Below are 20,450 nucleotides of genomic sequence, written 5' to 3' on the forward strand. Positions count from 1 at the left end.
GTGGTAAGCCTTTTGTACGCGGATCCGCAACACTTGCTTGTTGCTTTTATGTTCAATACTTTTAGTATGATTCCAGACTTTCTCCTTCACAACGTATAACTTTAACGTCAATGTGTTTGGCAGCACACTTGACCCGTTGTTATAGGAGCGAACTACTTAAATGGTTATTGCTGTTGTATACCATTATCAATTCCGGGTGTAAGTTCTTTTAACCACTTCGCCTGTCCTTTAAGCCTCATATCAAGCTATACTGTGGGTATGCATCTTTGATGACACCACAACTGTTTCTTTGGAGCTTTTCCACAATAAAACTCCAACTGCGAGTGTTAGCTACTATGTGGGTTTCACTAAACATCTCGCCAAAATTTAACATTTGTACCCACAACTATTTGAGAGTACTTATTCTTTCTTACTCACCATGAGGCCTATAAATCTTTGCACAATTGCAAAACATTCTCATCTCCATTCCAGTGATCTATATCTGGACTGGACTTCTGCCAAAATATCCCGGATACATGAACAATGTCAGGGTAAGTTCTTGCTTATAAGCATTCATTAAGCTTCCAACAGCTGAAGCATATAGGACGTCCTTTTGATCGATCTCATATTCATTCTTGGAACACTGAAAGTTCCGAAAACTATTACCCTTTACTATAGAAACAGGCGCAAGTTTACTCATATATATACTTTATTTCTTTAGAATCTTCTCTAAGTATACACTTGAGATAGTTCTAATACCCCTTTTCCTTTTATCTCGGTAAGTTCCAATTCCTGGAACGAATGATGCTTTACCAAGACCATTCTTATTGAAACTTGAGGACAAGAACTGCTTTTTCTCCAACAGTAGATTAACACCACTACTAGCGAGTAAGGTGCTACCCACATGTAGGATTAGGAAAATAAATTTCCCATGTTTAAACTTTGCATAAATACAATTGTCCTCTACATTCTCTTTAAAACCCAAACTTTCTTATTGTACTGTCAAACTTCAAGAACCACTGTCTTGAAGCTTGCTTTAATCCATAAATGGATTTCTTTAGGCAACATCCCTTTACGTTCTTTTCCTTCCACGACAAAACCTTTTGAGTTATGCCATGTAAACATTTCCATACAAATTCTCGTTGAGGAATGTGTCTTTACATCCTTCTGATGTAACTGTAAATCGTAATGTGCCACTAATACCATTATGATTCTAAAAGAATCATTGCATACTCATTATAATCTATTCCTTCTCTTTATGTAAATCATTTCACCACAAGTGACGCTTTATAGCTTTCAATATTCCCTTTTGATATCTTTCTATATTCCCTTTGGAGTCATCTTTGTCTTGTAGATCCATTATAGCCTACTATTTTGGCTCCATTAGGAATTTCTTCCTAGTCCCAAACATCGTTGGTATTTATTGATTTCATTTCATGTTCCTTTGCTTCTTGCCATTTAGACGAGTGAACGTCTCTCATGGCTTCTTCAAATGAGGTGGAATCACTCTCTATTTGAATTTCTTTCTTAACTTTTACTTCTTAGTCACCAGAAATATCTGATTTTCTTATTCTTTGAGATCTTCTAGATCCTCGTGGCACTTCTTTCATATTGGGCTATTGTTACTCTTCATTGCCAAAAGGCAATTGTTCTATAGCCACCTGTATCACAAGATCCTTGTTTACTTATTCATCCTCTTTAAGAGCTAACATCAGGTGTTGTATATGTCATACAACATCAACATGTATTAAGCAATTTATTGCTCTAAACACTGTAGTGGATATGTAATCCCACTTCTATTCAAGCTTTAGGTATCTACATACCATGCTCCCCCAGATTACTCCATCTTTTGTAAAGATGGTGTATCTTCAAATTTCTTATTTTGGGTTTAATCTGTCAAAAAACTCATACGGCGCGTTTAGCACCGCCTTGATGACTTTGAACTCGTCCAGTATGAATACTAGCCGACTATGCTATCTTCCCATCGGAACTATAAAAAGTCCAGGAATTTAGCTATTTCTTTACTTTAGGGGTATCATTATTATGACCGTCTTACTCCATCAACGATCACATTCATCTTTTATAGATCACTTTTACCTTCAATGCATAGTATGCATTGTATTATCTAAAGTATGGGGAAGTTTCTTTCTTAATCTTACATTTCTCCCCCTCGAAATGTGGTATGAACTTTTCTACCACAATTTCGAAACATTCAAAACTCTTGTGAATGAGGAAACTTTGATTACTTACTTCATCCACATGATTACATCATGCAAACAAAATTCGTATGGGAGTACATTTTCCTCATTACACTTCAAAACTCAACATAGTCTATTATTATCAATACTTCTGCAAGTCACACTTGCATATCATTCTTATCTCTTGGTTCACATGCAACTTTCTTTTGTTCTCAAACTCATTGAGTACTTATGACCATGACACAATCAGAGTGTACGATAAATACTAGAAAAGCATAAGAGCTATCCCAAACTTCTCTCCATGTGCGGGATATTTCTTTAGAGCATATGAATCATCACATCCTCCTCCCGCCATGTGGGATAAGTACTATGCCAAACTCTCCCGCCATGCAGGATTGTTTAACATATGTACTATGCCAACTTTACCCCGTCATGCGGGTATTTTCTCAAACTTTTCCCGCCATGCGGGTACTATCACAAACTTTTTCCCTCCATGCGAGATATTCCTTTGAACGGACATAATTGCCAGGATTGGCTGGTGTTCAATCATCAAATTCAGAAATAAACCCGAATATTCTTTTAACACACATGTTTAGTACAATGTTAGTCAAATTAAACATGTATATGACTTTTACAACTCTCATAAGTGAAACTGAAAATAAATTCTTCTCCACAGAGAGTACATAAAAGACATTTCTCAATGAAGACTCTCATTGATCTATCCTTTTTTTTTCTTGGATCAATATCCTAGAATTCTTTTCTTTTGAAGCCATTCTTTAAAGAGAACACAGTCCCTTAACCAATGGCATTCTTTCATACATAACTTGCCCTTAGGCATTTCATCATCTGAGTTACAAGTACCCAGCTCATTTCTCTTTCTGCCTTCAAGAATGAAAGCATGGAGGTCTTTTGTCTGAAAAATATTCAACAATAATGCTCATTAAACTTTGAAAAACTTTATGTTCTATTCTATATCACCGTTGGGCAGAAATAGAATAAAACATCATTCTTCTACATTAATTCCACATCACCGTTGGGCAGAAATGGAATAAAACATAGAACTGCTCCTCAAAATTAAATTCTCCCGTTGGTTCGAATTTAATTAGAAGACAATCAACTTCATTGCAGCGGAAACATAAAATTACATTTCTCTAGTTTAAGAGCATTCCTTGATCTTTATCTTTTCTCTGAAAAATTGGTCACTTTGATGCAAAATTCATCAGAGATTTAAACTTTAAACATAAAACTCATAGAATTATAATATTGTTATCATCAACGTTGGTCAGAAAATAACAATACCATAATTTAACTTTAAGCTTAAACTCGTAAATGAACTTATAATATTGTTATCATCAACGTTGGTCAGAAAATAACAATATTATAATTCATCTTATCTATAAACCGACTATTCCTCCAATTAAAAAAAAAATCTTCTCTTTGATTCTAATTTTAACTGGAGGATAAACTTTTCATCATTTATTGAATAACTATAACTGCTCTTCAAATTAGAAGACAATAAACCTTTAACTTTGCAGCGGAAACATCAACTTAATTGAGTGAATTTTACCCACAGTAAAATTCTCTTTTCTAATTTTCTTTGAGCCATTATTCATTTTCTAGGAAATAAAATTTTACTGGAAAATGAAAAATGAAAATGGCTTAAACTTTACTGCATTGTGGCCCAACCAACAAAATGGTCCGGCCTCATTCTTTTCTTTTCTCGGCCCAAGACAGCAGAGGCTGGCTCGGCCCAAAACGGCATCCAGCCCGGCCTTGCTCCCTCGCGCTCGTGCTCTGCCACCCAGGCCGCAACGTGGGCCTGGGCCGGCAAAGCGCCGCGGCCGCGCGCCCCGCCTGGGCCACGAAGCAGCCCGCTAGATCTCGGCCGTCCGTGCGCATCCGACGGCCGAGCGCGCATCTTGGGCGAACAAAACCACCGCCCGACGCCGCCTCCTGTAACCCTAGCTTCATTCTCTCCCTCCCCTTCTCTCTCATCCGCGCCGAGTGCAGACAGCAGCCGCCGCTGGCGTCCAGAGGAGGAAGTGGAGGTGGCGGCGCCGCCGCGGCACCTCTCGCCGGCGCGCGCGTGCGGCTAGAGCCGCGCGCGGCACCGTCGAGGAGAGCCACGGTGGTGCCCTTTGCAGACCGAGCCCGCGCGGTGGCGTGGCACGGCCGTCTTCCCGCATGCCGGCGAGGGCCGACGACGCGGTCGGCCCAGGTAGGACCCTTGTTCGTTCTCACCTTTTCTGGGATTTGGGGATTCTAGGGTTAGGGTTTCGGCAAGTTAGGGTTAGGGCCGATTCGATTCACTGTTCTTTAGGGTTAGGGTTCTTTAGGGTAATCCGAATCGAATTTGAATCCCCTTCTTTCTTTTCTTTCTATCACCCGATTAGGGTTTAGGGTTCGATGAACCCTCTATATTTCTTTTCTTTCGATCCGAACCGGATCTAACTCATCTCTTCCCGCGCGTCAGCAAAACGGCGGCGGGTGCTCCATCCCGCGTGAGGCGGTAATGACGGCGGTGGGGAAAACTTCTCCGGACCGTCCAATTTGTTTAGGGTTTCATTTTCTCCGAACCGAAGTTCGTTTCTTTTTCTTTCCCTTCTTCTTTTCTTTGCCCCGATCCGGATCCACATATTAGAGAACCGGCTCTGATACCATTGTTATTTACTTTAGATCATCTAGTAGTGGATCCAGTAGGTTAGTTCTTTCCTGTTGAATCATGAGTTTGCTTCGGGGTAGGAGACAGAGAGAGAGAGAAGTAGGAGCATCTGACCGTCGGAGGAGCTCCCTGCTTTCACTGGTTCGTTGGTGAAGCTCTGCACTAGGCAGCGACGGTCGGAGTAGCGGTGGAGACCGGCGGTGGTGGTGAAGGCAGTGGCGCTTCCCGCCGCTGGCAGTGCCATCCTCTGGATCGGATTAGGGTTAGGACAGTGGGGCTGTGGCGGCGGTGAACCTCGTTGACCGAGCCGTTTGCCCCACCTCCTCTTTATAGGCACTGTGCGACGGGGGCCCACTAGCCACTAGATGGCTAGACGTCCCCGATCAGGACGTCGGTCAAGGGGTCCGTCTCGACCGTTGGGTCAAGACGGATGAGATCAATTCTAACATATATGACCATGCAGCCTGAGCCCGTCGGCCCAGCACGGGGTCCTTTTTTTTTTGGCCCGGCCCAAGCACGGCCCGGGCCGGTGGCGAGCGGGCCCGGCCTGGCACGGCCCGGAGGAGCAGGCCGTGCCTAGGCCTTACCCCAGGCATGTGGGCCGGCACGACACGGCCCGCTCACGTGGACGACGGCAACAGCAACACCCAACAGGCCCGCAGCACAGCAGCAACCCTAACTTCATTTCCCCCTCCCCTCAGCCCCCAGCCGTCGCACTCCCTTCGCTCTCTGTGCTCACGCTCACCAACGCGCAACCCCCTCCCCCACCCACCCCGCGCAGGTGTCGCGCTCAGCCTGCTGGCCTTGTCCACGCGGCCCCGTCCATGTCGTCCTCCACGCCATCGCCGGCCCCGTCCGTTTCGTCCTCCACGCTGCCGGCGGCCCCCGCTCTCTCTCCGAATCCACCAGATCTCGCTCCTCCTCCACGACAGCGACCGGTTGCGGCGGCGGCTTGGCTGGGTAGACCAGCAACGACCGTGCCCTGCGCGTGGATGTCGCGCGTTCGCACCTGGCTGCGGCCGCGTGGAGCACGCCGCTCGTCGTCTCCTTCCCCTTCTCTCCTCTCTTCCTCCCTCTCGTCCACGGCCACAGGCTCGCCGGCCTTGAGAGCAACGATCGCGGGACGCCGGCCCGCCGGCCGCGAGGGTTCCTGCTACCGCCGCGACGCTGCCTCCCCCTGCCAAGTGGGCCTTGGGCCGCCCCGAGAGGCTTCACAAGCCGTGTTTACCGGGTCGGCCTGACACGAAAAACAGCCCAGCTCGACATGGCCCGGGAGGCACGGCGTGCCGTGCCGGACCGACTCTATCGGACTGGGCCTGGCACCCCGTTGGCCATCTATACAGAAGGCACGACACAGAGCAGGTCTTGCAGCCGGGGCAGGGGTAAAAACCGCGGGCCAAAAAGACCCCCGCGAGCGTACGTACGTGCCGTGTTTGCTGGTTTGCGGTCTTGTTTTGCCTGTGAAGAAGCCATATACGAGTAGTACGCATATATAACCGGCTGACAAGAAAAAAGCGCCACGACCACTTCCTCCGATTTGTCAACCAGACACGTGACATCTCCTTCTCCTGGCGTTGCCCTTATCCATCCACGTACTCCCTCCGTAAGCGCCAGCACCGCGAAAGGCATAGAGGCAGCATATGCCTTTTCTCTTCTTCCCATAGGCCCATAGCGTTCGTTCTGTTCGTACACGTGCTGTCATGCACAAGAAAGCCACCCAGGCAGGCCAACCACCAAGAATTGCCTAGTATTTGCGCCTCTTGAGCAGTTGAGCACGAGTAATTTTAGCAGCGCGCGTTACGTCATGGCCCACGCACGATACGGTGACGTGAACATGACTGCCTCCCACTGCTGCGAGCTGCGTTGCGGCAGCCGGCAGCACGCGAGCGAGACGGGCGATCGCCGAGGCCCGAGAGGACCGAATCGCACTTGCGTTCTTTGCTGGCTCACGCCTGAGACGCCTCTTCTTTCTCGTCGTGCCGGAGCCCGAAGCGCGCCCATTGGACATTGGGCATAGCGGTCTGTAAGGTGCGCGACCTGACAGCAACCGCCGCAGCCCGATTTGTTCACCCGTCGTGCTCGCCCGCCGAAATGCCTGCGGTGAGCGGTGAGCCGTGAGCGGCGAGCCAATTCCCGTCAATGCGTCGTACATAACATAAGCCTTGTTTATGGTCACTTAAATAACTCGTAACTCGAAGATTTATATATTGGTCGAGTCATCTGCTTCAATATGTACTAGTGTTCTGTTCGCTTGGTTGATAAGCCATGATTGAAAGTACGGTTGACTGATTTGTTATAAGATAAAAATATTATTCGTTGACTAAAAAAATACGGCTTATAAGTCAAGCGAACCGGGCGTGGAATCAAACTCTGTACCAACGTTGGACGCACGAGTACATGTAGATTTAATTCGTAAAAGCGCATGTTGTGAGCCAAGATCACAGATGAAACAGAGAGAGGCAGCGGTAGACATTATTACGTAAATAAAGTAAAAACACGGATGGTAGAATCGTCTGATTGGTTCACATGTATACTAAAAACATCAAACACCCTTCGAACACCTTGCCGTGAGATACTCTACCACAATCTTCAAATGCAGTAGGTTCATCAAGAAGCATGTATTGGTAGAGAGAACAGGCGTGTCGTGGTGGCAGTTCGGGCGGTAGTTCGTTAACAGGCGCGTCTCTGGGGAAAATCCCCTTGTGAAAAAAAAACTACTGGTTATCAATTTGATCACCATGTTTTGTGCTAAAGCAAAAGCAAAAGGAAAAGGCAATGTATCAAAAGGCGATGTTGCGTTGGGTCTCAGCGTCTGTGAGGGTAGACAAATTACACGTTGCCATGGTAATATTACAGCTGGATGGTTGTAGGTCATGTAGATTATTAGATACGAATTTTGGATTCATGAGACTTGGCACCAAAATCAACATTGGTGTTAGCAACACATGTTATGATTATGGGCTAACGGATCCGCTAGTGGAGGTAAAGGCTAGCGATATAGCAAACAGAGATTATGGATCATCACTTCGGTTCAATGAAATGAAAGGAGAGCAATCACCAAATCATGTGAAATTCGCATTGCCATTAGTGATAAGGAACTACAGAAATAAGTATGCGTTATTAATAACTGTGTGGCCTTAAGAATAATACAATAATATTCTTGATATCCATATGAGGCAAGTCTTGTCACACGGAATTTGCTTTTGGTCGATCAACTGCCAACAGACTTTTTTTTGTAGCAAACACTTAGAAGAGTTGGTGAGGTTTCTAAGACCAAATCCTCTCTGCTCCCAGTTAAGCATTTCGAAACAGGGCGCCAAGCAATCCAGGTATAGAAACACTGTTTCTGTGAGGTAGGAGTAAAGTTAAGTTTCAAAACACGATAGAGTAAATAAGACACTGGTCAATATTATTACATAATAGAAGTTCCCAGTGCAGTAACCGAAACACCCTGTTCGTTTGGCTTATAAGCTATACTTTTTCAGCCAACGAATAATATTTTTCTCTCACAACAAATCAGCCAACAGTACTTTCAGTCATGACTTATCAGCCAAACGAACAGGGCAAAACACAAGACAAGATGGCTAACAGTTGGGTTCATGGTGGTTTCACGCAACCATACCACCCAAGATCAAATGCAAACCAACCAGTTGCCCATTCACAGTAGCAACATGAGACTTATTTGGACTGAGCCTAAACCACCAATATTTTTTTGGCCACAGTCCAAGCTTCACAGATAGCTGCTTCTTTATAACCCTTCTTTTAGCTTGCAATGTTCTTTTGGCATCCATAACGAACAACACCATTAATTTCTGGGCCTGAGCCCTAAAATCACGGACCATTATCATTCTTTTGTGGACTCCCAACCAAGTGCCCTTAGCAAGCTTATTTTTATATTTATGCATCCATCAACAGCATTGATAGCTCGTCTCCTGTAAACAACTGAAAGAAAACATGCTTTGGTCCCTCACATGAATGATAAATTTCCACAAATAAAGATTTACAAAATTTATTGTGTATTGTGTACCTCTTTTTCAGCCAAAGTTGCTCCTGGAGGGTCACATATGATCTTCAGAGCCGTCGCAAGTTTCATCAAATCCCAACCCTTACAGTTAACGCCAGACACCACCTGAAGGAGGTCACCACCTACGCGCAGCGGGGTAGAAAGATTCTTCTCACAGATATCAGAATCATGCAAGACACATGCCACCATAATCATTGCTTCAGAGACCTGGGTACAGGTGAGCATTGTGCAGTCACTAATAGGAAAAAGACAACGAAAAGGTTAAAATATAGCACCAAAAGCTTTGGGCAGGGATAATTATGAATTTCTATGGGTGCACCAGTGCACTGCACAAACTATGATATAGGACGTGTTTGACTGCTGACCATGGACTGCCACGCCCAGCTGCAGCGCCAAAAATCGACACAACTGTGGCAGAGTTTTGTGCTGAAAAGAGCAGTGTAGCTACCACAGCTTTTGCATAAACCACGGAGCAGGCTTGTATTGTGTGGCGTGCCGAATGTTAGTCGTGGCAAACCACGGCAGGGAACCAAACACCCTCATAATAGTGTCACAATAAATGAAGACGTAAACCACAAAGCAGAATGTCGATACATCAAGTCAACTGCTGAACTCACCATCTCTGGTTTCACACCGAAGCCATGACGATCCATCAGCCATTTTAGTCCTTGGCTCACTGGTAGGCAATCTTTCTTTGTCAGCTTGAGTTTTTCTCCGGGTACTAAAACGTGCATGAGATTCTTCAGGCCGCACATCGCTTCCATCACAGTTTCATTGAACAGACAACGTACAGGCTGAAATGAATGACAGCAAAATTGGTGCTCAAATTTGTTCACAAACATGTAATAAACAATTGAGGGAGCTCTAACTAACCAAGCTCTTTTCAATTATTCTTTTATATTCCATATTTCCAACAGCCAATGTCCATGAAGGATAGCAACATCTCATGATCACATCAGCAAGTTCTCAATTACCACCAGTATCCTGATTAATGGCACTGGACTTGTCCTTGAAAGTTTTGAACTCTTTCAGCCAAACGATCTGATAAAGAAATGAATAAGGGAGCAAATAAGAGACAATTAGTCAAAGATCACTTAATGTCCTAATCATGGAGCAAGCAAATTCAGTCTAGGCGCCAAGTAGTCATCTCCGCCAAGCAAGCCAAGGCAATCATACTATTTTCAAGGCATTGACTTGTGACATGTTAAACAGATGAAATCAGAGAAAATGACATCACATCTATCCATGATTTGATAACCACGTACCATATTCACATCCAATTTTCCCCACATCCCAACAAAGACCAAGCTCAGGAGAACAGCTATGCAACGCCTAGGTGCTAGGAAAAAAGCTGTGAATAGTTCAATTTGATCGTAAGTCACATCGCTCGCTTATCAAAACATAATGCCTAGCACCACTTTTTGAAACACTAATCATAATTTCAAAAGATATTTCTTGATATCCTTGAGATTTTGCAATGCACCCCAGAGTAAATTTTTGTGCTAAAAAGGTATCTCGACCCACCTTCTAAACAGACAAACCCTGGTGTTCTTTGGTTGTACTACCATGTTGCAGAACAACCATATCTAGGTTTACTGGGAAAAAAAAACGTGTAGAATATTTGATTATAATAAATAAATAAATAACAAATGGCATGCCTGTGATCATATTCCTCCCCTATAAACAACAACAAAAAAACCGTAAATGAATACGCAGATCATGAATGGTGCAGATAATAAATGTAGCAGATATTCTAGGATCAATACTCTGTAAATAATTGCAGACAACAACATAAGCAGATAGGAAGGAAAAGAAAGAAGTGAGTAGGTGCAGCGGGAGAAGAGGGGGGCACTAACATCTTTTGTCCTATACTCCTCGCCGAAGTGTGCCCAGATATTCTGCAGGACACAGAAAACAGAAAAATTAGGCAAAGAAACAGCAAACATAAAGGGAATAATAAAGCAAGTACCTCCAGAGCATCTGGGTCATTGAAGTGATGCCCATACATAGAGAAAATGGCAAAGCCGGAGGGAGTTTCAAGCAGCAACGAGACCAGTTCATGGTTCCCTGTGAACACATAGCAAACTTAGCAGGATTAAATAAAATAAATAATGTGCTAAGATCAATCGTTAATTCAGATATCAAGCGTGGCGCCATCTGTTGAGCTAAAGGCCATTGCCTGACGCCTCTGCCCAATCCGCCACGGCAACGCTAAATCACGATGGAGTGGAGGGACAGAGGCGGGGTCTAATCCGGATGGGCTTCGAGCACCATGCCGGAAATCGCCTTGCCAGATCAATCCTCCATGGCATTTGGCATGTATGCATTTCTACTAGGGTCCGATATAGGGTTTACTTTCTAATCCTTGCACGGGGGTGGGAATTGGGATAGAGAGACACCGCAGGTGACTAACCGATTGGCCCCACCGGAGAAGCACGCTTCCTCTTCCAAGAGGAAGAGGTCGAGGTCGTTCCTGCCGGAGGAGAAGCACGTTTCCTCTTCCTGGAGGTCGAAGTCATTCTCCTTCCTGTCGGCGAGGGTGGCCAACGATAGCGGCCGGAGGGTTCAGATTTCTGAATCACTAGCAGATGACCGTGTGTTGCTACGGAACCTTAAAAATTTCAATCAATTCAACACATTAAAAGTAAGAAAAAAAAAATCGGTTAGGAGCCTCAAATTTTCAAAGCAGTAAGAGTATAAAAAAATAGTTGGTCGAAATCAAGACAAATAAATTTGAACTTGGCCTAGCAACATACTGTTTCGAGCCACATTCAAATAAATAAGCGTCAAATTTAGTAACAATGTCAAAATAAGTGCATGATCAATAAGTCGGCTTAGATAGTCTCGTAGGGATACAGGAATCATAAAAAGATTTGGCTTCAGATAAAACTTTACCGTATCCCATACACAGCATATAAATTTTGTCATACAATACGTCTTGATTTGCACTGTTCACTGTGACCAATTACCACCAACTCACTACCAGTTTGAAGATAATTGCTGCATATATATATTTTTTTAGAGGTGGCTACAACTTCTAAGCATGCTGAGGTATACTAACAGGCAACAGCTACTGGTTTTTCGTTGAAAATTACAGCTCAAGAAAACCTAATATAAAATTTCTATTTAGTGTAAAGCACATCATAATTTCAATGCAAGGACCATTATATACTTACATAATTTCATTTGTTGCGAGGACTCATTAATTTACTACTGAGGGTGTGACAACTTGCCTTTTTAATATTTGTATAGTAAGAATTCAGCATAGTAAGAATACACTTTTCATAATGGCCAGCAGACCTGCCTTGATTTATACTAATGATAGAGTTCAGGACCCGAAAATGATAAATTCTTTGTCCCTAAAGCAGTGGTACTGTGCAGGGCATAATTAATTGATGCATGGTTGGATGGTCCTTGGCCGGGCCACTCTAATCACTGTCCGACTAATGTATCTGAGCATCGATCACCAAACAAAAACAAATCAAGAGTAAATGACTGAACACTGAACAAGAGCAAATGACTGGCACCGACTATCCCATGTTGCTCACTGAATCAAATTAAATAGCACCAATCGCTACAACCAAAATCCCTTTTCAACAAACACCATGAGAGCGTAGAGACCCAATGTGCGCACCTTTCTCTCAACCCAGTGCGCGCCCCCTTTCTAGAAACTACTGAGCAAATTTAAAACACAGGACCCTTTATTGATGAAGAATCAATTGAAGAACATATACTTGGGAGCACCCCTGATTACACAGGGAAGAAGCAGAGTTTGCTTCGTCTGATACCTGGGAGCACACTATCAACCAATTTGTAGTTTTATATACCTGGGAGCACACTATCAACCAATTTGTCTAGCAATAGTTTCCTTTGATATATGCCCTAGCTGAAGAATTTTCATTTTGCCAATCAATCTACTGGTACTGGACATTGTGGACACATAGCAGGCATAATACATGTACACACATGTAATTAGATCAGATCGGAATAGAAATAGCCAATTAGCTTAAGTTAGGGTTGGGTGCTCGGTTTTACACAGCAAGAAGGGAAGAGAAGGGGTTGGCACACCTGGTGGCAGCAGCGAGTGAGGGTGTATGAGGACTTGAAGAAGCTGCTGCTGCTCAACATGCTGCGACCGCTTCTCGCCGGCCGCCCCTGGAGCTCCCGCCGAGCGGCACGGGCTGCGCGTAGGGTTCCAGCCGAGGCCCAAGGTCCGCGCGGCGGGCTTCACCAGCGCCGCGCGATGGCTGGGCCGGGCGCCGGGCTTCACCGGCGTCGCTCGCGGCGTGGCGAGCAGGAGGGTCTCGTCCGGTGCCCTCGGCGGCTGCGGCTTAGTCGGGGCGCTCGTCGTCGTCGTCGGCGGCGGCACGGTCTGGAGCGCGCGGCGGAGGGGCGAGTCGAAGGAAGCGTGGAGTCGTGTTTTTTTTTTTCTTTTCTGGGGACGGTAGAGGGAGTCGGGCTCGGGCTGGTGCGTGGGTTGGGGGGAGAAAATCGGGATTTTGCCCTTACGGGATCGGGCTTCGCTCAAATGCTATCAATTTTGTGGACTTCGTTAAAATGTCTTTATGAAACGAGGTCAACATGCTATAATGTCATTTCTAGGTTTAAGTCGACTTTAAAAAAATTTGAGCCAAAGTTTTAGCCTTCAGTGACCATTTTACCTCTGAGGTCGCTGACCTATTCCCTGCGCTGTCATCTCTCCCCCTCTCGCTGTTCTCTCGCTGGAGTGAAAGGTAGAGCGCCGCCCCCCACCCCCGCGCCACGCCCCTGGGCCGAGCCTCGCCGCCATCATCCGCCCCCAAGACGCTCCCTACCCTAGGCGAAGGCTAGCCCGCCGGCGCCGCCTAGAGCAAGTCCCCGCTCTCCTCGTCGCTGGATCTGCGGCCGCTGCTCCTGGCCGTCCGGGTGCTCTTCCCCAGGCGAAGGTGGCCCCAGCCAAGCCGCCCGTCCACGCCAGGCCGCCGTCGCCCGACCGCGCGTCACCAGGCCCGCCACGCCTCCCTGCGTCTCGTCAGGCTATGGGTGAGGGTTCGTCTAGTTCGTCGTTCATCCCAACAGGTGCCCTTTCTCTGTATCCACTTGGCCCTAGTGGGATCCCCCTGATTCCATGCCCAGAATATGGTGACAAAGTAGTGGAATGCAAATCCTGCAAGAACAACGACAGAATTTTCTTCAAATGCGTAAACTACAATGAATTTGTGAGTATATATTGCTTTGTTGTTTATTGTCATATAGAACTGGATGAACTAGGTACTGTGTCAAGGTTTGGATAAATAAACTGTGTTATTTATTGTCATTTACACAAGCAGTGAAGAAATATCCATTCTTTAAGTGGTTGGAAGAGTACAAGAAAGTAGTCGCAAAGAAGCTTAAAGAAGGTTTGCAAGCTGCAGTGCCATTAGAAGGTCATGGTGAAACTAAAATGAAGCTTAAAAGCAGGATTTTTTTATGAAGATAGGATCTATCTCAGGATGAACAAGCTTATCGATCTGGTCCAGCTGTTGGTGGTGCTCTGTTTAGTCATGACTGTCGTAGTTCTTTTAGGTGTGGTAGTGCTTATTAGCAAGTGAATCAAGATTGTGTTGTAGAACTATGTTGTATCAGTACTGATTAGTTAGCTTTTGCAGTTAGTCGTACCTGTTGTCAAAACAAGCCCTGGCTGTGGTAATAAAATGTCAGATCGATAATTTTTTCTTTGCAATATGAATTATCATGGATCTTTACCTAAAAAAGCTACAAGTTGCTGGGTAGTTGAATTGCTGCTAAAATTTCCCTCTTCAGCTCCTCTCTTTTGATTTTCCCTGTCGTAGTCACTGGAAATGGCTGCCTCCACTGATAATAAGACCTTGGCACCTTAAATCTGTTACACAAAAAGAAAATTTTGAGAACTGTGCTAATATGTTTTCATCAGAAGACCACCTGCTCAGTTTTTTCGTCCAGCAGTGCTCATGAAGGGTCTGAGGAGACACTTCCTTGCCTTTGCCTTGGTGCTTAGTTCTTGCATCAACCCACTTCCAGCCATCCTTGATGCTAACACAAGCAATAACTTTCTCCCCGAGACGACTATCTGGTACACCAACTACCACAACTCCTGCTACTCCTGGGTGCTGAGATAGTACCAGTTCAACCTGAACAACTCCAGGTGTTATATATTGTGTCAAATCACGTGTCATTGTTAAAGGACTTAAGAATATGTAGAGTTTGGACTGCTTATGGAAAAAGTACCAGCATTCTGTCAACTGCTCATACACTCATACAACGGAGACATGCATTCTGTCAACTACTCATACACAGTTACTATACAACTCATACACATTTTGTCAACTAATCATGCATTAACACTTTATCAGAATGCGAGACATTACTTGATAGCTCAACTAACCAAAATCAGAGAAAGGGCACCTGTTGGGATGAACGACGAACTAGACGAACCCTCACCCATAGCCTGGCGAGACGCAGGGAGGCGCGGCGGGCCTGGTGACGTGCGGTCGGGCGACGGCGGCCTAGCGTGGACGGGCGGCTTGGCTGGGGCCGCCTTCGCCTGGGGAAGAGCACCCGGACGGCTAGGAGCAGCGACCGCAGATCCAGCGACGGGGAGAGCGGGGACCTGCTCTAGGCGGCGCCTGCGGGCTAGCCTTCGCCTGGGGCAGGGAGCGTCTTGGGGGCGGATGGTGGCGGCGAGGCTCGGCCCGAGGGCGCGGCGCGGGGGTGGGGGCGGCGCTCTGCCTTTTACTCCAGCGAGAGAACAGCGAGAGGGGGAGAGATGACAGCGCAGGGAATAGGTCAGCAACCTCAGGGGCAAAATGGTCACTGAAGGCTAAAACTTTGGCTCAAAAATTTTTAAAGTCGACTTAAACCTATAAATGGCATTATAGCGTGTTTGCCTCGTTTCATAAAGGCATTTCAGCGAAGCCCACAAAATTGATGGCATTTGGGCGAAGCCCACTCCCCATAAGGGCAAAATCCTGATTTTCTCGGGTTGGGGAGGTCTCGGAGTCGGAGGCAGAAATTCGGTTGTGAACCGTAAAAAAACGTCTGTTCCTTGGGAATATAAGTACACAGACCAAAGTCAGCTGTAAGTACCGTCCCTATAATCAGTGTTTCCATTATCGGAAATAAAATTTTATCGGAGGTGGATAAACAGGATATATCGTACCAAATTTAAAAAATAATTTATTTCGAAAAATTCATAGAATATGACTTGAAACTATTCTTAAACTATTAAACATCACCTGTTCACAAATAAAAAATAAGAATAAAACATTATGAGCGGGGGATTGTGGCCATGGCGGAGGCGCCGTCATGAACATGGATGTGGCTTGTGCAATAAGAACGTTTGGGATAAGAGTTGGATTTATAGGATATTAATAGGCTGGGAAGAGGTATATGTGCTATTGGGCCGTCATGCTGGTGAATTTGGGCCATCTGCATGGGAGCAGAAAAACCCAAAAAGTTTGACTGATATCTAATTTTATCATTGCTATAAAAAATCTAGTTTTATCGGTGAAATTTGGTTGAATTTTGTTCGAAAAAACCAGTCCCCAATCCACCCCTTCGGCTTTGACTCCCTGTTGTCGCTGAAAGGTCCCTGTATGGTTTTGATAATTGAGTGATAACCTATGTGGACTAATTGTGTTTATGTGAGATACACGAGTGATTAGTCTACAAGTACATATGTATGAGCAACATATGCCATGAATGTAGAAATGGCTCGGAGATGTTGCAAAGCTCACATATGTGATGATGGAGTTCATTGTACATGAGACATGATATCGAGTCATGTGATCAAGGTAGAGAAGATCAAGATATGACTTGGCTTGATGGACCGGTTGCAAGAGTGAAGGGCAAGTCGGAGGCTTCGGAGCGATGGACCGCGTGGCGGTGAAGCTTGAGCAAGATTTGGTGTCGATGGACGAAGGCAACGATGAAAAGCAAGTGAAGTCAAGATCAATGAACCAATATGATCACGTGATGATATGAAGTGTATCATATCATTGTTGATCGTGTTGGTGCATGTGTTGCATAGACATTGAAGGAGATGGATAGAATGCGCAAGGCAAAGGTATAAGCTAGGGCATTTTATTTCACCGGTCATAAGTGTGTAGAGAAGTTGATGACCGGGTTTAGAATAGATGGCCGTACTATCAAGAGGAGCAAACTTGTTTGTATATTGGTCATCTAGTGCCACTCGAGTGATCTAACTTTGCATCGTCACTAGGATCGAGTGGCGTGGCAAGTTGAGTGGCTAATCCCTTGAAAATATTTGTGAAAATATGCTAACGCGTGTGCACAAGATGATACACTTGGTGGTTGGCACATTTGATAAATTCGATCGGCGTCGATGGAATCCCCCTGTTCCACCGGAGTGGTCGGCACAGGACCTAGAGTGCTCGGCACCCTGGCTGCAGTGCTTGGCACTACTCCTGGACCGCTCGTCACCCCTCCTAGAGTGGTCGACACCCTTCCCGGAGTGCTCGGCACCGCCCCAGGAGTCCTCGGCACTGTTGCTGGAGTGGTCGGCACGTCCTCTCTGGCGCCTCCACCATCGTGGATGACTAAGCGCTCGACGATGACCCGGTGATACAGGGAGCATCCGGTCTGTTGTGACCGGACGTGTCCAATCAGCCTAGAACGGCTCTAGGAGCTCTCTAGACTCAACCGGACTCTACGTCTCCCACGTTCGATACGGTGTGACCGGACGTGTTCGGTCGGCCCAGAACGCTTGAAAGCTCTCTGGACTCGACCGGACTCTATGTCTCCCACGTCCGGTACGGTGTGACCGGACGTATCCGGTCGGCCCAGAGCGACTCTAGACGTAGTGACCAGATGTTCGGTCGCCACACCAGACGCGTTCGGTCGTCCCGAGTTTTGCCCAGTGAAGGAGTAACGGCTAGTTTAGCTCGTGGGGCTATAAATAGAAGGTGGTCTCGGCCATGGCTGGTGTTGAGCACTTTGAGGGACTTTGTGTCCATGCTTGATAGTGATCATCGAATTGTGTGAGAGAGTGGTTCTAGTGCGATTGCATCATGAGGTTGCATCGAGTGGCACTAGGTGATCAAGTTACAAGCCGGTGGTGCTTGTTACTCTTGGAGGTTGCCACCTCCTAGATGGCTTGGTGGTGGTGTCCGTCGGAGCCCGCAAGAAGCTTGTGCGGTGCTCTAGAGAAGAGCTTTGTGAGGGACATTGTGCTCACCCCTTGGGAGCCACGAAGAGCAATTCTAGTAGAGCGAGATACGAAGGGCGACAAGTGGTCCGGCCAGGTCAAGTACTAGAGCTTGTGGTAGGCACTCCACGTGGAAGAGTATGACTTACGAGTCACCACTAGCAAGAGGACTGGCGGCAACCTTGGAGCTTGTCTCAACGGGGACGTAGCATGTTGGCAAGCACGTAAAGTTCGAAAGAAAATCACCATGTCAACATTGTTCTTCCCGTTGGTTTGCAATCCCCTTACACAAGCTTGTAATTACTTTCATATACATTGTACTTGTGTAGTTGCTCTTGTAATTAGTTAGCTTGTATAGCTCACTAGTTACCTTCTTGCTTGTGTAGCATAGAAGTAGCTCCCTTGCATGGCTAATTTAGTTTGTGTAACCTTGTTAGTCACATTGCTTAGTTTGTGTAGCTAAGTATTTGCGCTCTCTAATTTGGCATTGGTTGCCTTGTTATTGAGCATTGCTAGTGAGCTTAGGAGCTTTGTGCTTTTACTTACTAGAATTGTGTAGGAGCTTTCCGGTGTGTAAAATATTAGTGGCATAGGTTTGTATGACCTTGCTCCTAGAATTGAATAGGTGAGCTCTAGCTAGTCCGGCACCTTTGTTGACTAATTAGTATCTTTATAAGGTGTTTGTGAACTTCAATAGAGGGGTGTAGTCTTGGCTAGACCGATTATTTTAATTCCGCATTTGTTTTGGTTAGTCGGCATGATTAATTTTAGTAACGACTATTCACCCCCCTCTAGTCGCCATCTCGACCCTACAATCGTGCGTCTCTCCTCACCCCAGCAAAGCTCTCCCCAGTGCAAGCCTCGTATAGCAAAAAGTATAGACACCCCCCGACCCCCTCTCTTCGCCACCTCCAGTCTCACCAACGCCGTCCTTAGTCTCTCCACCTCAACGCCGACAGTGGCGGCATCCCAGAGAGGGAAGAAGATGGTGTCGTGGTGTGACCCACAGATGCTGTGATGCACACTCATGTTCGACATCTCAGGCTATAGCCTACTCAAGGGGCTAGACGTTGGCAAGTTCATCTGGTCCTCCACCTTCTCTATCGGCAGCCATGACTGGTGCATCCAGTTCTTCCCTAACAGAGAAGCCACTTAAGAAGGCAAAGGATACTGCGCCATCTATCTTGAGATGATGAGTAAGACCATAGATGTGATGGCACGCTTTGACTTGAGGGTGCTCGACCAAACCACCAGGCTTTCCAAGGTTTTCATAAATGTGAAGGAGCCGATGGTGTACAAATATGCAAATTCGACATGGGGTAATCAAAAGTTTAAGAAGAGCAATGAGCTGGAGATGTCACCATACCTGAAGGATGTCCGTCTGGTGATTGAGAGCGACATCACTATTGTGTTGGGGTTGCTAGTGTCCGCATCCGATACAATGTGTGAGATCGAGGTCCCATCCTCAGACTTGCCGGATGATCTTGGAAAGTTGCTAGAGTCTAAGAAGAGGGCCGATGTGACATTCAAGCTTGAAGGGGAGGTTTTCCATGCCCATAAGTTTGTTCTCACAATGCGGTTGCTGGTCTTCGAGGTGGAGCTCTATGGGCCAATGAGGGACAACAGAAGGCGAAATATAATAGTAGAGGTATGCAGCCTGGTGTTTTCAAGGCCTTGCTTCACTTCATCTACACAGATTTGCCTACCATAGATGATGTAGCTGGCGAGGAGAACAATGAAATGGTTAAGCATTTACTTGTGGCAGCAGATAAGTATGCTTTGGAAAGGATGAAATTGGTGTGCGAGAGCATACTTTGCTAGAAACTTGATGTTGCCAATGTGGCATCGACATTAGCTCTAGCTGACAAGTATTATTGTAGCAACCTCAAAGATGTGTGCATTGGATTTATGAGCTCTTCGGAAAGAATGGATGACGTGGTGGCCAGCCGAGTGTACGAGCACCTCAAAGAGCTTGCCCAGGTGTCTTGATTGATATATGGGAGAAATCATCTAAATCTAAAAAAATAGTGTGTCTACCTTGGGTTGGCATCCATTAGTCTAATCGTTGTATAACTTTGTGGATAGTCCTTAACATAGATCTTTTGCAAGAGGGTGTGGATTTTGCAAAGTATGCGTCTGGTATGCTATGTATTATCTATGCTAGAAGTAACATTCACTACATGTATATTCTAGCTAAGCAAGCAAAACACCGTTTACAGTTATTCTTTTTTGTCCTTTTGTACCTTTTCCATTTCTTGAAAGCAAGTGCTTACCTAGTCTAGCTTCTATGAACAGTACCTTCATGATTATTGACCAAGTCCATTTAAAGTTGTGATGAAACACTAGCAAATATCACATATTCACATCACTGTGATTTGTGGATAAATGTGACCATTTTATATGCGCTTCAACAACCATATCCGT

General features: G+C 45.7%; 1 protein-coding gene and 1 pseudogene across 1 annotated transcript; one reads left to right on the top strand and one right to left on the bottom strand.

Moving 5' to 3' along the window:
• Positions 1–8,202: 8,202 nt before the first annotated feature.
• On the bottom strand, positions 8,203–13,559 carry LOC136469919 (uncharacterized). Its single transcript, XM_066467938.1, has 9 exons — positions 13,541–13,559; positions 12,932–13,381; positions 11,277–11,474; positions 10,833–10,930; positions 10,720–10,761; positions 9,737–9,904; positions 9,481–9,657; positions 8,867–9,070; positions 8,203–8,781 (listed from the first exon to the last, which is right to left on the bottom strand). The coding sequence occupies exons 1-6, from the start codon at positions 13,557–13,559 to the stop codon at positions 9,830–9,832; spliced, it is 882 nt and encodes a 293-aa protein (XP_066324035.1). The 3' UTR covers positions 8,203–8,781; positions 8,867–9,070; positions 9,481–9,657; positions 9,737–9,829.
• Positions 13,560–19,239: 5,680 nt separating this feature from the next.
• LOC136469928 (BTB/POZ and MATH domain-containing protein 2-like) lies at positions 19,240–20,083 on the top strand (annotated as a pseudogene).
• The last annotated feature ends 367 nt before the right edge of the window (positions 20,084–20,450 follow it).

The sequence above is a fragment of the Miscanthus floridulus genome, chromosome 1 (assembly GCF_019320115.1).
Source record: "Miscanthus floridulus cultivar M001 chromosome 1, ASM1932011v1, whole genome shotgun sequence".
Classification (NCBI taxonomy): Eukaryota; Viridiplantae; Streptophyta; class Magnoliopsida; order Poales; family Poaceae; genus Miscanthus; species Miscanthus floridulus.